General features: G+C 39.7%; 1 protein-coding gene across 1 annotated transcript; it reads right to left on the minus strand.

Annotated features, from left to right (window-relative positions):
- Window positions 1-15,016: 15,016 nt before the first annotated feature.
- LOC114116453 (small ribosomal subunit protein eS25-like) lies at window positions 15,017-15,328 on the minus strand. Its single transcript, XM_042254560.1, has one exon. The coding sequence runs from the start codon at window positions 15,326-15,328 to the stop codon at window positions 15,017-15,019; it is 312 nt and encodes a 103-aa protein (XP_042110494.1).
- Window positions 15,329-16,787: the final 1,459 nt, after the last annotated feature.

The following is a 16,787-nucleotide window of genomic DNA, read 5'->3' on the forward strand; positions in this document are numbered from 1 at the left end:
TTAACCAGCAATAAGAACTGACTGAATTGAGTCTTTAACTTTTGTCTGGCAGCCCCTACGTCCATTTTATTCTTCCTTTGTCTCCCTTGGGCTTCCCTGGTGGCTCAGTTGGTAAAGAATCTGCTTATAATGCAGGAGACGTGAGTTCAATCCCTGGGTCAGGAAGATCTCCTGGAGAAGGGAATGGCAACCCACTCCAGTATTTTTGCCTGGAGAATCCCATGGACAGAGGAGCCTCGCAGGCTACAGTCCATGTGGTCACAGAGTGAGACAGCACTGAGTGACTAACATGCATGTTTGTCTCCCTCAGGCCCTTATAGCAGGACTCAGCAATGACCGCTAGTTTGAGGCTGAAGTTTATCCCAGTGCCTGTATGCTGAGGAAAATGGCAGGAAGTTACTCAGCCCTGTAGGTTGTGTCATTGTTTTGACCTTCACTAGCAATTCTGACGGAGAAGGCAATGGCAACCCACTCCAGTACTCTCACCTGGAAAATCCCATGGATGGAGGAGCCTGGTGGGCTGCAGTCCATGGGGTCGCAAAGAGTCAGACACAACTAAGGGACTTCACTCTCACTTTTCCCTTTCATGCATTGGAGAAGGAAATGGCAACCCACTCCAGTGTTCTTGCCTGGAGAATCCCAGGGACGGGGGGAGCCTGGTGGGTGGGCTGCCATCTATGGGGTCACACAGAGTCGGACACGACTGAAGCGATTTAGCAGCAGCAGCAACAGCAGCAGCAATTCTGAATTCAGCCCAGCCCTCAGCTCTGGACTCTCACATTGCAATAAGAACTGTGCAAGGTCTACAGACATCGGGAACAGACTCGTGGTTACCAAGGTGGCGGGGTGGTGGATAGCATTGAGGAGGGACGTATTGGGAGTTCGGGATTAGCAAATGCAAACTATCATATGTAGAATGGATGAACAAGATTCTACTGTACAGCTTCCCTGGTGGTTCAGCAGTTAGAAATCCACCTCCCAATGCAAGGGACACCGGTTCTATCTGTAGTCTTGGAAGGTCCCACATGCCACGGAACAATTAAACCCACGTGCTACAACTACTGAGCCTGCACACTAGACCCCAAGAGCTGCACTACTTAAGCCTGAGCATTTAGGGTCCGTGCTCCACAACAAGAGAAGCCACTGCAATGGGAAGCCCACACACCACAATGAAGAGTAGCCCCCACTCACTGCAGCTAGAGAAAGTCAGCATGCAGCAACAAAGGCCCATCACAGCCAAAAAATAAAAACAAATAAGTCTTATATATTTAAAAAAAAAAACGGCTAGCTAATCTGTTTTTTAAAAAAAAATCCTCTTGTATAGCACAGGGAACTATATTCAATATCCTTTGATAAGTGAAAATAGAAAAGAATATGAAAAAGAATGTATATATACATATATATATGTATGCATGACTGAATCACTTTGCTATACAGCAGAAAATAAATCAACATTATAAATCAACTATACTTCAATAAAAATTTTAAAAAATAACTGTGAAGGGTCTGGAATTTTACCCTACTTGAAATCTAACAAGTTACCCTACCAAAATTCATGGATGCTGGCAGAAGACAGAAAACTCCTGGTCAGAGACCAAAGACAGCTTATGACTCATAGTAGCCACAACATCATCACTGGTACTGACTCCGATGCCCAGTTCCCACCAGAAAATGCAGGGAAGGGCAGGCAACTCTTGCAAACATAGTGGGTTGTGTTAGAGGAGAGGAATCATGACCTTAAGAAAGTCAAATCTTTTAAAGAGGCTATGAGCAAACCTGCCTAACATTGGCCCTGGAGAGACGTGAAATGTCAGCAAACCAACCTGCCTTCTGCTCCAGAGACAGACACCAGCTCTGTGTCCCAGGGCTATTTGCTTTACCAACATCTTTGGAAATATAACTGCAAAATGAGCCCTCTGTGACTCTGTTCACAAGATGTGCAGAAATTTGAAAGACTCTTGGGTAATTGATTCCCAAGACCTTTTTCCCCTATTCTGTGGTCTGTCCAGTTATTCGGCTCATGGGTTCTGGGACACTGTTAACAGCCATGACCTTCCTGGGCCCATCAAATCAAAGTGATGCTATAATATCAAAAGCCAGGAGATTTTCAGAACCTTAATGTTCTTTGTGCTGCATGCTGGCATCGTGGATACAGGCAGTGCATCTTGGATACACCTTGAGGAAAGATGAAGTGTGATCCAGGGTTTCAAAACCAGTGTGGATATGAGTATGAAATCAGATAAATGAGGGGAGACTCTGATATGAATCTATAATGATGTCATCGCCCCTTTCTCTAATGATGAAGGTAATTAACTGCTTGTGATTATTTAACCAACATGGATTCTCTTGATAGTTGTGGTTTTCACTTGAAGTTTATTAAGACAGGTGAACAAACACAGAGCTGGCTCAAATCCAGAGAAGCTCACACCAGTTGAGCTGACCTCTGGCTTCTGTGGCTCATCTAAACATTCTTTCATCCTTTTATCCCTTAGACAAAGATTTATTGTAGTGCTCCCCGTGGGCTGGGTTTTTAAGCTTACACACTGGATGCCAAGGTGTAGACTGTACAACACTGTTAGTCTGGCTGGTCTGAAATAACCTGGCATGAAGTTTCTATTTGTCTGCCAAAGCTTTGCAAACATGTACACCCTTTTCTCTATCAATTTCATGTCTAGGGATTTATCCTAAAGAGAGAATCAGAGATTAACAAACTGGCTTTTCTGAGGGTTAAGTAAGCTAATACAAAATGCTAAGAACAGTATCTTGTTCAATATACTCAGTTTTACTTAACAGCGAATAGAAGTTGTGTATTAGTCGCTCAGTCAAGTCTAACTCTTTGCAACCCCATGGAGTGTAGCCTGCCAAGCTCCTCCATCCATGGAATTCTCCAGGCAAGAATACTGGAGTGGGTTGCCATTCCTTCTCCAAATAACCAAAATTCCCAACAGTAAGAGATTCTTTAAGTAAATTATAATGTCACCTACAATGAATTGCATAGCATGTTAAAACCATATTGCATTTGGGTTCTGCTTATATTTAGGATGTAGAAGTTAATGAAAAATGAGTGTACTAGTTATAACAATAAGAAAACACTGATAAACTAAAAGATATGATGAATATCTAGAAATAAATTAATAACAGATGTGAAGACTGCTAAACTGAAAATTATGAAACATTGCTAAGATAAATGAAAGAAGGCAACAAAGAGATTTTAAAAAGAAAGACATACTGTATTAAAAGACCCAAGTATTTAATTTTGTTAAATTAATTATAGATCCTCAAATTGATCTATAGGTTCTATGACATTCCAGTCAAAATCTTGAAAGACTTTCTCTGTAAATATTAGTAAACTGACCTAAGATATATATTAAAATTGAAAGAACCTAGAATAGCTAAAATAATTTTTAGAAGAACAAAGCTGGAGGATGTACATTAACATATTTCAAACTTTACTATAAAGCTGTAGTAATTAAATAATGGTTAATTACAAGTAGACAAAGAAATCAATGGAAATGAATGGAGTCTAGAAATGGGTATGTGTGTATATATATATATATATATATATCACCATACATATATACATCATATATATGTATATATATGATGATGTGCGTTTTGACAAAGGTAGCAGTACAAGTCAAAGGGGAAAGGAAAGGAAAGCCTTTTTAGCAAATGGTGATGGAATAACTGAATATACACATGTAAAAAATAAACCTTGATCTTTATCTTATACCATAAAAAAAATCAGTTCAAGATGAATCATAGACCTAGATGTGAAAACTACACTATAAATCTTCATGAAAACATAAGAAAATATCTTAGACTGTGGAAGGCAGATGTGTACATGCACACACACACACACACACACACACACACACACAGTGGAAAATTATTCAGCCTTTAAAAAGGGAATTCTGCCATTCGCATCAACATGGTACTATCCTAAGTGAAATAAGCCAGACAGAGAAAGACAAATAATGCATGCTATCACTTACATGTGGATCTTTTTAAGTCAAATTTATAGAAACAGAGCAGAAAAAAGAGGTTTACTAGGGTTGGAAGGTAGGGGAAGTAGAGGTTTGTGAAAGGGTACAAACTTTCAGCTATGAAATGAATAAGGTCTGAGGATCTAATGTAAAGCATGGTGACTATAGATGGTAACACTGTATCATACAATTGAAATTTGCTAAGAGAGTAGAAAGTGTGTTCTCACTCATACACAAAAAAAGGTTAATGTGTGAGATGATGTGCCTATTAACTAAGTGCATGGTGGGAACATTTCCACACTATATTCATATATCAAGTCATTACCTTGTACACTTAATATGTTACAATTGTATTTGTCAGTTATATCTCAATAAAGCTAAAAAATAACATAAATGAAGTGAGCAAGCCACTTCAAGAAAAACAACATTTGTTGTCTATTATAAATTCAGTTTTCAAAGTGAAAATTAGAATTTCAAACAGCTTCCTAATGCTGGGAATAATCATGAATGTGATGCTTTGATATTGTATTATAAAAAATGTCAATAATTGGTAGATCTGTATAACTCATGGAGGCAGTATTTTTCAAATGACCAATGTGTGTTGTTTAAAACCACAGATGGGTAAAAGATCTATTCAAGGTGCAAGACAGACCCACAGATTTCAAGGGAACAGAATACAAAAAAACTTAACGGTGAGGTAGCTGAGTTTTCTATATTTTGACCACCGGTGAGAATCTGACTTTAAATCGTTAAATCCTGGCAGTACTAAATCAACTGTCCCAGATTTTATGCTTTGTTCAAGACCAAGATAGCAATTTTGGAGGGGCTAAATTTGGATTAATGCAACTTGTTCAACTCAAGTCATGCTCTGTGATGTGGCCCCAAGTTGAATCCAGACTGTTTAAGTACATATGAGGGATAAACCATCACTGAGTTTCTTGGGCCAAAGTAACTCTACATCAAGATTCCACTGAAACAGTCACTGAGGAGAAGGACCCAACGGCCAGCTGGTTCTCATCAGGATGGCATACCGGTTGTTTATAGTGAGCATCTGTTCCATTTGGTTTAAGAATCACGCAAGTTAGTTGCTCAGTCATGTCTGACTCATTGCAACCCCATGGACTATACAGTCCATGGAATTCTCTAGGCCAGAATACTGGAGTGGGTAGCCATTCCCTTCTCCAGGGGATCTTTCCAACCCAGGGATCAAACCCAGTCCTCCCGCATTGCAGCGGATTCTTTACCAGCTGAGCCACAAGGGAAACCCATTTCATTCATTCAACAACATTTATTGAGCTTCCTACCAGTTGCCAGGCAAGGGCAGATTTACTATGAACTAATCAAGCAGAACCTTCAGGGTCTCTCACGACCAAAGTTCCCTTCTAAGGGTCTATGTGTATATGTGTGTGTGTGTGTGCTCAGTCACCCAGTCATGTCCAACTCTTTGTGACACCACAGACTATAGCCTGACAGGCTCCTCTGCTCAGGGAATTTTCCAAGTAAGAATGCTGGAGTGGGGTGCCATTTCCTACTTCAGGGGATCTTCCTAACCCAGAATCAAACCCACATTTCTTGTGTCTCCTGCAGTGGCAGGCATATTCTTTACCACTGGCACCACCTGGGAAGCCCAAGGATCTATATAGTCATGGGCTTTTATGAAGTGTACCAAGTAAGATGGTTTACCCATAATTGGTTAGGACCACTGTCTGTTTACACTCTAGCCTTCTCTCTGTCATACTTTCCCTCATGTTGATTGATGTGGGAGTAGTTGTATCATTTGGGGAATTCAGCTTAAGAAGTAGATATTAGATGGAGAAATATACCATGTTCATGGATCAGAAGAATCAATATAGTGAAAATGAGTACACTACCAAAGCAATCTATAGATTCAGTGCAATCCCTATCAAGCTACCAATGGTATTTTTCACAGAGCTAGAAAAAATAATTTCACAATTTGTATGGAAATACAAAAAAACTCTCGAATAGCCAAAGCAATCTTGAGAAAGAAGAATGGAACTGGAGGAATCAACCTGCCTGACTTCAGATTATACTAAAAAGCTACAGTCATCAAGACAGTATGGTATTGGCACAAAAACAGAAAAATAGATCAATGGAACAAAATAGAAAGCCCAGAGATAAATCCAGGCACCTTGGACAACTTATCTTTGACAAAGGAGGCAAGAATATACAATGGATAAAAGACAATCTCTTTAACAAGTGGTGATGGGAAAACTGGTCAACCACTTGTAAAAGAATGAAACTGGAACACCTTCTAACACCATACACAAAAATAAACTCAAAATGGATTAAAGATCTAAATGTAAGACCAGAAACTATAAAACTCATAGAGGAAAACATAGGCAAAACACACTCTGACATAAATCACAGCAAGATCCTCTATGACCCACCTCCCAGAGTAATGGAAATAAAAGCAAAAATTAAAAAATGGGACCTAATTAAACTTAAAAGCTTTTGCACAACAAAGGAAACTATAAGCAAGGTGAAAAGACAGCCTTCAGAATGGGAGAAAATAATAGCAAATGAAGCAACTGACAATGAATTAGTCTCAAAAATATACAAGCAGCTCCTGCAGCTCAATTCCAGAATAATAAATGACCCATCAAAAAATGGGGCAAAGAACTAAATAGACATTTCTCCAAAGAAGACATATAGATGGCTAACAAAAACATGAAATTATGGTCAGCATCACTCATTATCAGAGAAATGCAAATAAAAACCACAATGAGGTACCATTTCATGCCGGTCAGAATGGCTGCTATCAAAAAGTCTACAAACGATAAATGCTAGAGAGGGTACAGAGAAAAGGGAACCCTCTTACACTGTTGGTGGGAATGCAAACTAGTACAGCCACTATGGAGAACAGTGTGGAGATTCCTTAAAAAACTGGACATAGAACTGCCATATGACCCAGCAATCCCACTGCTGGGCATACACACTGAGGAAACCAGAATTGAAAGAGACACGTGTACCCCAATGTTCACTGCAGCACTGTCTACAATAGCCAGGACATGGAAGCAACCTAGATGTCCATCGGCAGATGAATGGATAAGAAAGCTGTGTACATATACACAATGGAATATTACTCAGCTATTGAAAAGAATGCATTTGAATCAGTTCTAATGAGGTGGGTGAAACTGGAACCTATTATACAGAGTGAAGTAAGTCAGAAAGAAAAATACCAATGCAATATATTAATGCATATATATGGAATTTAGGAAGATGATAACAATGACCTTATATGCAAGTTAGCAAAAGAGACACAGATGTAAAGAACAGACTTTTGGACTCTGGAAGAAGGTGAGGCTGGGATGATTTGAAAGAATAGCATTAAAACATGTATATTATCATATGTGAAATAGATTGCCAGTCCAAGATCAATGCATGAGACAGGGTGCTCAGGGCTGCTGCACTGGGATGACCCTCAGGGATGGGATGGGGACGGGGTTGGGAGGGGGATTCAGGATGGGGAACATGTGTACATTCTTGGCTGATTCATGTCAATGTATGGCAAAAACCATTACAATATTGTAAAGTAATTAGCCTACAATTAGAAGAAATATTTTTTTTAAAAAAGAAGTAGATTTATCCAGTGTGAGTTTAGTGGGATATATTTGTGTGGCTCCAATCACTTCCATGTAGAGTGACATTATTGTTAGCTCAGGCAGAAAGGAACAACTTTCAGAAATACTCTTCCTGCCCACTATGGCAACCCACCTAGAGTCAGGATACAAATAATACCCAGGGTCAGACATTGCTTATCAAGATATGGCTGGTTTCTATAGAGTCTGGCAACAAAAATACAGGGTAGTGGAGAAAAAATGAGGTCCAAAAGCAAGTGTGTTGAAATCCTTCCTAATGTTATAACTCATACATGAAGAAGTTTGATAGAGATCTTCCCCACTTTCACATTACCAAAAGTGGATTGCAAAGTTGAAAGAAATCTTCCTGAAATATCATCAGTTAAAAAATCAAATTTCAATCAACCATACTAGAGAAAAGACTGAATTGTCTTCATATTCTCTCTATAGAAAAATTATAATGCTTCTATTTATTATTAGTTACTGAGAAATATGTTGAAGTCTCTCACTCTGGCAGCAAATTCATGTATTTTTCCTTGCAGTTCCATCAAATTTAATTTTTTATGTATTTGAGACTATCTTATTAGGCATACAGAAATTTAAAACTGTTATATCTTCCTGGCAAAAGGAACCTATTTTTATTACCAAATGTCTTTTTTTGTATCTTGCGATTCTTGGCCCTTAAGCCTGTTTGGTGTGATGTATATATATATGACATACCACCTTTCTTTTCATTTACCATTCTTTTGCTATAATTGTTTTTCCCTCTTATGTTTTAGGTGTGACTCATATGCCAGAATTTTTTAAAATCCATTCTAAAAATCTATGTTTTTTGCAGGAGCATTTATTCTATTAACATTTAATGTGATTACTGATGCTTTGAGTTTTAATTAGCATCTTACTAAGTAGATTCTATTCATTTACCTATTTTATTTATTTTATTTCTTTCTTGACTTCATCAAGATTGATAGAAATTTTTTTATTATCTCATATCCTTCATATCTTCATGTACTTGCATGGACATTATATACTGTTTTCTAGGTATTTCAGTAGTTTCTCTAGTGATCACAATATGCACCCTTGATTTATCTAACTCTAATATTACCCATTTCCTAGCCAATGCAAAATTCTTAGAACACTGTAACATCTTCCTAACTTATAAGCCATTGCTACTGCGTATTTTATTTTATTATTTACTTATGGCTGTGCTGGGTCTCTGCTGTGGCACATGGACTTTCTCAGGTTGCGGTGACCAGAGTTACTCTCTAGTTGCGACGTTCAGGGTTCTCTCTCCAGTGGCTTCTCTTACTGTGGAACACGGGCTCAAGAGCATAGGCTCCGTAGTTGTGGTGAATGGGCTTAGTTGACATGCAACATGTGGGATCTTAGTCCCTCTGAGCTGGCAGGCAGACTCTCAACAAATGGACCACCAGTCCCTGTTATTTTTTATTTTAAATATGTATGTGTGTGTGTATAATTTTAATTAATCATAGTAGGGGTAATTTTCCTTCTATCTGAAGAATACTCTTTCATATTTCTTTTAGTATGAATATTACATTCAATTTTTCTGAAAATGTCTCTATTTTGCCTCCATTGTTACAAGATATTTTTCACAGGCATAGTACTTTGGTTGGAAGATTGATTTTTATATTTTCAGCACTTTAAAACTATTGTTCCTTAGTGTCTAGCATCCAGTGTTTCTGTTTTGTCTAGCTTCCTTTGATTTAATCTTTGATTTTATTGTTATCAGCATTAATACAAGATACCTAGGTATGTTTTTCTTTATAGCTATCCTATTTATGTTTTGTAGGGCTTCTTGATTTTGTGGTTTGATGTCTCATAAATTTTGAAATATCTGTCATTGTTTCTTCAAATATCACTCCCCATTCTCTGGTTCTATTTAGGCTGTAATTTATTATAAATGAAGCCTTCACACAGTTTGATGTATAGCTCTTAATCTTTTCATCCTTTGCTTCCCCTTGTTTCACTCAATATTTTCTTCTGAGGTACCTTCCAGTTTACTATTTCTCTTACTGTCTGAGCTACCAGGGAAGCCCAAAAATACTGGAGTGGGTAGCCTATCTCTTCCGCAGGGGAACTTTCTGGCCCAGGAATCAAACCAGGGTCTCCTGCATTGCAGGCAGATTCTTTACCAGCTGAGCTACCAGGGAAGCATTTCTTTCTCTCCCTAATTGTCCAAATTCCTTCCATGTAGGTCTTAATTTTATTTGTTGAATTTTTCAGTTTTGGAATTTCAATTTGGTTCCTTCTTGATCTCTGCATTTGATAATTATCTTTGTATCAGTAACACAGGACTAAGCCTAGTACTCAACAAGTGCCAATGAATGTATGTTACATGACTGTCTGAACAATGCTTGACACAAAAATGTTAAATCCTTTCCTGCTTTTATAATGGCTTGTTTAATCACCATAATCTCCCTAGCCTTAAGCACATTCCCTGCTACATAAAAGATGGCAGTCAGTGAAGTTGGGAATCACTGAGGAAATGTCCATGTTCCCTTTGGGTTTCCTAGATAGCTCAATTTATGAAGATGTTAGTAATCAAGTTAAGGAGGATTTGTGGAGTGGGGTTTGTTTGCTTGTTTGTTTTGGCCTTTTTCTTTCCTTTTGTTACAAAGTCTCAATAAGAAATTACAGGGGTCCTCTGTAGGCATTCCCAGACTTGAAGCTGTAATTATAGTTTTCGAAGGAAAACTCTCACACCAAAAAACTGAACTGATGAAAGCTGCAACTAGAAAATATTTCTCAAGTAAGAAAGTTACTTTCCCAAGATGAGGGGTTGATTAACGCCACTAACGCTCATGGGGCTATGCAGTCATTAGTATATAGAGGTGGAGAGTGGAAGAGGACAGCCTTCAACCCTGATCTGCTTGCTCCAGATTCATGGAAGGAAACAACATAACTTAATGCATTTATGAGGTTCTACCTAACTCAGCCTTTAATCACCAAGTGCCTTGTGCCTTTGCTGAACTATCGCCTGCGAGTGGGCTATCTCCCGGGCTGGATGGCAAGCTGGTGTGTGCAGAGGTGCCAGGACTGACATTGCTTTTGCGTCCCTTGCTAATAACTAGCACAGCGTTGCCATCTATCAATGTGTCCCTCCCTCTGTGTCCATCTATCCATCCAGTTCATCCATCAGTTGCTTTAACCTGCCACTCTATTTAATTAATCATTTCAACGACATCTACTATTTGCTAAGCATTGAAGACGGAATATTGAAAAAGATTTGGGAAGCTCTTAGTAGAGCATTTTTAGTTCCTCTTCACTTTCTGCCATAAGGGTGGTGTCATCTGCATATCTGAGGTTCTTAATATTTCTCCCGGCAATCTTGATTCCAGCTTGTGTTTCTTCCAGTCCAGCGTTTCTCAAGATGTACTCTGCATAGAAGTTAAATAAGCAGGGTGACAATATACAGCCTTGATGTACTCCTTCTCCTATTTGGAACCAGTCTGCTGTTCCATGTCCAGTTCTAACTGCTGCTTCCTGACCTGCATACAGATTTCTCAACAGGCAGGTCAGATGGTCTGGTATTCCCATCTCTTTCAGAATTTTCTACAGTTTATTGTGACCCACACAGTCAAAGGCTTTGGCATAGTCAATAAAGCAGAAATAGATGTTTTTCTGGAACTCTCCTGCTTTTTCCATGATCCAGCGGATGTTGGCAATTTGATCGCTGGTTCCTCTGACTTTTCTAAAACCAGCTTGAATATCAGGAAGTTCATAGTTCATGTATTGCTGAAGCCTGGCTTGGAGAATCTTGAGCATTACTTTGCTAGCATGTGAGATGAGTGCAATTGTGTGGTAGATTGAGCATTCTTTGGCATTGCCTTTCTTTGGGATTGGAATGAAAACTGACTTTTCCAGTCCTGTGGCCACTGCTGAGTTTTCCAAATTTGCTGGCATATTGAGTGCAGCACTTTCACAGCATCATCTTTCAGGATTTGAAATAGCTCCACTGGAAGTCCATCACCTCCACTAGCTTTATTCGTAGTGATGCTTTCTAAGGCCCACTTGACTTCACATTCCAGGATGTCTGGCTCTAGGTGAGTGATCACACCATCGTGATTATCTTGGTCATGAAGATCTTTTTTGTACAGTTCTTCTGTGTATTCTTGCCACCTCTTCTTAATATCTTCTGCTTCTGTTAGGTCCATACCATTTCTGTCCTTTATCGAGCCCATCTTTGCATGAGATGTTCCCTTGGTATCTCTAATTTTCTTGAAGAGATCTCTAGTCTTTCCCATTCTGTTGTTTTCCTCTATTTCTTTGCATTGATCACTGAAGAAGGCTTTCTTATTTCTTCTTGCTATTCTCTGGAACTCAGCATTCAGATGCTTATATCTTTCCTTTTCTCCTTTGCTTTTCACCTCTCTTTTCACTGCTATTCATAAGGCCTCCCCAGACAGCCATTTTGCTTTTTTGCATTTCTTTTCCATGGGGATGGTCTTGATCCCTGTCTGCTGTACAATGTCACGAACCTCATTCCATCATTCATCAGGCATTCTATCTATCAGATCTAGGCCTTTATATCTATTTCTCACTTCCACTGTATAATCATAAGGGATTTGATTTAGGTCATACCTGAATGGTCTAGCAGTTTTCCCTACTTTCTTCAATTTAAGTCTGAATTTGGCAATAAGGAGTTCATGAGCTGAGCCACAGTCAGCTCCTGGTCTTGTTTTTGTTGACTGTATAGAGCTTCTCCATCTTTGGCTGCAAAGAATATAATCAATCTGATTTTGGTGTTGACCATCTGGTGATGTCCATGTGTAGAGTCTTCTCTTGTGTTGTTGGAAGAGGGTGTTTGCTAGGACCAGTGCATTTTCTTGATAAAACTCTATTAGTCTTTGCCCTGCTTCATTCTGTATTCCAAGGCCAAATTTGCCTGTTACTCCAGGTGTTTCTTGACTTCCTACTTTTGCATTCCAGTCCCCTATAATGAAAAGGCATCTTTTTTGGGTGTTAGTTCTAAAAAGTCTTGTAGGTCTTCATAAAACCGTTCAACTTCAGCTTCTTCAGCTTTACTGGAATGCTGGAATCAAGCTGGAATCAAGATTGCCAGGAGAAATATCAGTAACCTCAGATATGCAGATGACACCTTATGGCAGAAAGTAAAGAGGAACTAAAAGCCTCTTGATGAAAGTGAAAGAGGAGAATGAAAAAGTTGGCCTAAAGCTCAGCATTCAGAAAATGAAGATCATGGCATCTGGTCCCATCACTTCATGGGAAATAGATGAGGAAACAGTAGAAACAGTGTCGGACTTTATTTTTGGGGGCTCCCAAATCACAGCAGATGGTGATTGCAGCCATGAAATTAAAAGACGCTTACTCCTTGGAAGAAATGTTATGACCAACCTACATAGCATATTCAAAAGCAGAGACATTACTTTGCCAAATAAGGTCCATCTAGTCAAGGCTATGGTTTTCCAGTGGTCATGTATGGATGTGAGAGTTGGACTGTGAAGAAGGCTGAGTGCCGAAGAATTGATGCTTTTGAACTATGGTGTTCAAAAGACTCTTGAGAGTCCCTTGGACTGCAAGAAGATCCAACCAGTCCATTCTGAAGGAGATCAGCCCTGGGATTTCTTTTGGAAGGAATGATGCTAAAGCTGAAACTCCAATACTTTGGCCACCTCATGCAAAGAGTTGACTCATTGGAAAAGACTCTGATGCTGGGAGGGATTGAGGGCAGGAGGAGAAGGGGACGACAGAGGATGAGATGGCTGGATGGCATCACGGACTTGATGGACGTGAGTCTGAGTGAACTCCGGGAGTTGGTGATGGACAGGGAGGCCTGGTGTGCTGTGATTCATGGGGTCGCAAAGAGTCAGCCACGACTGAGTGACTGAACTGAACTGAACTAGTAAAGCATTTTATTTTGTGTGTGTGCTCAGTCGTGTCTGATTCTTTGTGACTTCATGGATATAGACCGCCAGGCTCCTCTGCCCATGGGGTTCTCCAGGCAAGAATACTGGAGTGGGTCGCCATTTCCTGCTCCAGGGGATCTTCCCAACCCAGGGATTAAACCCAGTTTCTTCAGTCTCCTGCATTGGCAAGGAGATTCTTTACCCTCTGAGCCATCTGGGAATTCCTTAGTAGGGCCCAGCAGGTTCCAAATTTTCTTGTTTGTGTACAGGAAAAAATATGTATGTTTGAACAGGCAGCTTCAATGCATGTATTTTTATTTCTATTATATATAAGTATATAAGTTATGAATAAGTTAGCTTCACTTCTTATTAGGGCTTCCCTGGTGGTTCAGAGGGTAAAGTGTCTGCCTGCAATGTGGGAGACCTGGGTTCAATCCCTTGGTTGGGAAGATCCCCTGGAAAAGGAAATGGCAACCCACTCCAGTATTCTTGTCTGGAGAACCCCACAGACACAGGAGCCTTGTAGGCTACAGTCCACGGGGTTACACTTTCACTTTCACTTTCACTTCTTATTAATGATACAAAGATTTCAATCTCATCAAAATAGTGAATAATAATAATAATAATTCATTTTTAGTTAGAGGAATGTGATTGAACATACTTTCTTGCTTTTAAAATGCTGCTTCCGTTTTGTAGCGTGGCACATACTGGTTTTAAGTTCAAAGATTTCAGCCCTTACAGCTAAGCAAGATAGCTCCTGAAGACTCATTAGACCAATTAAAGGACTGCAACGTTTCCTATGCTGACTACATTATGAGATTCATTTTCAATTCTGCCTCCAATTTTGCAAAGATTTTTGAGCTAGTAAAATCTGACTAGTAAAATTTCATCTTTCTTGATCAACCAGTGGTTCCTGCAGCAAATTAACTAGAAGATATTCTATTAATATCATCATTTTATATTGAGGGCAAAAATTGATTCAAAAGTCCATGTGGCTCAGCAGTAAGGAATCCACCTGCAAAGCAGGAGACCCAGGTTAGATCCCTGGGTTGGGAAGATCCTTTTCTGGAGAAGGAAATGGCAACCCACATTATTATTCTTGCCTCGGAAATCCTGTGGATAGAGGCGCCTGGCAGGCTACAGTCCATGGGGTTGCGAAGAGTCACACACAACTTAGTGACTAAATCAACACCACCACCAAACCTCTTTATATTTAAGATTATTAAACAGATTATAAAATATTGTTTCTAAGCTTAAATACATAGATAAGGGGTTTTTAAAAATAAGTATCACACTTTATACACAGTGACCAAAAAAATCAAGTACTGATGGCATTGTCTCTAAATACCATTTTCAAAATATTTCCCTGAAAGCATGAGTTCTTTTGAAAATGGGAAAAAAGCATGAGTTCTTTTGAAAAATTATTTCTCGATCATTGTTAAATCTTCCTCCTTTTTATTTAATAAAGTTTTATTTTTCAAAATGTACAGGTGGTAGGACCTGTTCATGCATCTCCACCCTTGGTGTGTCTGGTGTAAATTACTTAAGCTCCATGCTTTGAAACTAGTTTAATAAATCCTTTACTAAGGAGTTCCTGAAGGGCTGCCCTAGCAAGGGAACCACGGATCTCCAGTCTCTCAGAGAGGACAGCTGGAGTTATAAGCTTATAGCTGGGAACCTCTTTACAGAGTTTGTAATACATTGCTTTGTTAAACAAGACTAGATTATTGAGCTTGTCCCAAACTCTGCCTTTGGACCACTTCATTTTGGCCTCACCCCCAGATTTGCTTACTGGATCTTTGTCTCTCTTGGCCAACTTTCCAGCATCTTTCTTCTTGTCGTCCTTGGGCGGCATAGCAAAGCTGGGATAGGATCTGCAACTAATGCCACCTCACTAAAATGCTGGACAAAAATGCAAATTTCCCCCTTTTAATCAAAGGGTAGACTGAACAGCTTTTGGTTTTTGTATTTTAACATTGGGTGCGCAGTATGCTGCTGACAGACATGTTATCCCAGGAACATCAGTAAGCACAGAACACTTGCTTTTCATAAAGGAAAAACACAAAGCTCTTCTTTGCTTTTGACTGTTCATGATTTGCCATCAGATGACTGGTGAACCACCATGTCACTGTCACACTATGCAACATTGGAGAGATTCTCATTCTAGTTTAATATAATCTATAGACCCACTTAAGGAGATCAAACCAGTCAATCCTAAAGGAAATCAATCCTGAATATTCATTGGAAGGACTGATGCTGAAGCTGAAGCTCCAATACTTTGGCCACCAGATGCAAAGAGCCTACTCATTGGAAAAGACCCTGATGTGGAGGAAGATTTAAGGCAGAAGGAAAAGAGGGTGACATAGGATGAGATGGCTGGATGGCATCACCGATTCAGTGGACATGAACTTGAGCAAATTCCAGGAAATGGTGAGGGACAAATAGGCCTAGCGTGCTGCAGTTCACAGGGTCACAAAGAGTTAGACACAACTCAGTGACTACACAACAATAGAGTTATTTACCTGGGCACATATTCATAGCAAAAGGTCCTAGGATGCTAAAAGTGAAAAAGCACCAATCTACTTTGGCAAATCCCATTCTCCAGATATAAACATATAAATAGAAGTTCTCATTTCTCCTTTGGTCTCCAACAGGTTACTGTGTACATTACCTGAGGTACATACTTTCTACTTGGGGAAACCTTAGTCTAGTGGATAAAGCAACTCAGGATCAATAGACAGTGATGACAACGCATGAGACAAAAGGCCAATGTTGTTTCCAGAGTTCTCAGCCAACCTCATGGGGAAATCTGGGGTCAGGAAAGACCATGAGAGCTACCCCAAGTGGAGGCCATAGAGCCAGGCCTCTCGCTCCTACTTTACGACACTTGCAACGACCAGTCACTGGGAATGAGTTGCCCCACCCCAGGGAGGGGCAATGGGTTTGAGCAGCTCTCTTCAGCTGAGGGTGATGCCTGGGAAGGAACCCAGCTGTGAGCCATCAGCAGACAACATCAGCACCTGCTGGAGGAATGAATGCATTGGTCCCAAAGGGAGATGAAGCAACACCCCAGAGCATCCACCATATACACTCAACCTCCAATTCAAGTTGCAGTGTGAACACTAGCAGGTATTTCTACACTTTGGTGAAAGGAAGAATTCCATAAATGCAGCCCTTTAAGAAAGTAAATAGGTTAAGTTGGTGGGACTATTTCCTCCCTCCCCGAGGTATCAAAGAATACGACATTAATACTTGATGGTGACTTCCCTGGTAACTCAGTGGGTAAAAATCTGCCTAACAACGTAAAAGACACC

Source organism: Ovis aries, chromosome 9 (assembly GCF_016772045.2).
Source record: "Ovis aries strain OAR_USU_Benz2616 breed Rambouillet chromosome 9, ARS-UI_Ramb_v3.0, whole genome shotgun sequence".
Taxonomy (NCBI): Eukaryota; Metazoa; Chordata; class Mammalia; order Artiodactyla; family Bovidae; genus Ovis; species Ovis aries.

Bases quoted from the DNA above. Each gene is read 5' to 3' on its own strand.
- LOC114116453 (XM_042254560.1), bottom strand. From the start codon at position 15,328: ATGCCGCCCAAGGACGACAAGAAGAAAGATGCTGGAAAGTTGGCCAAG.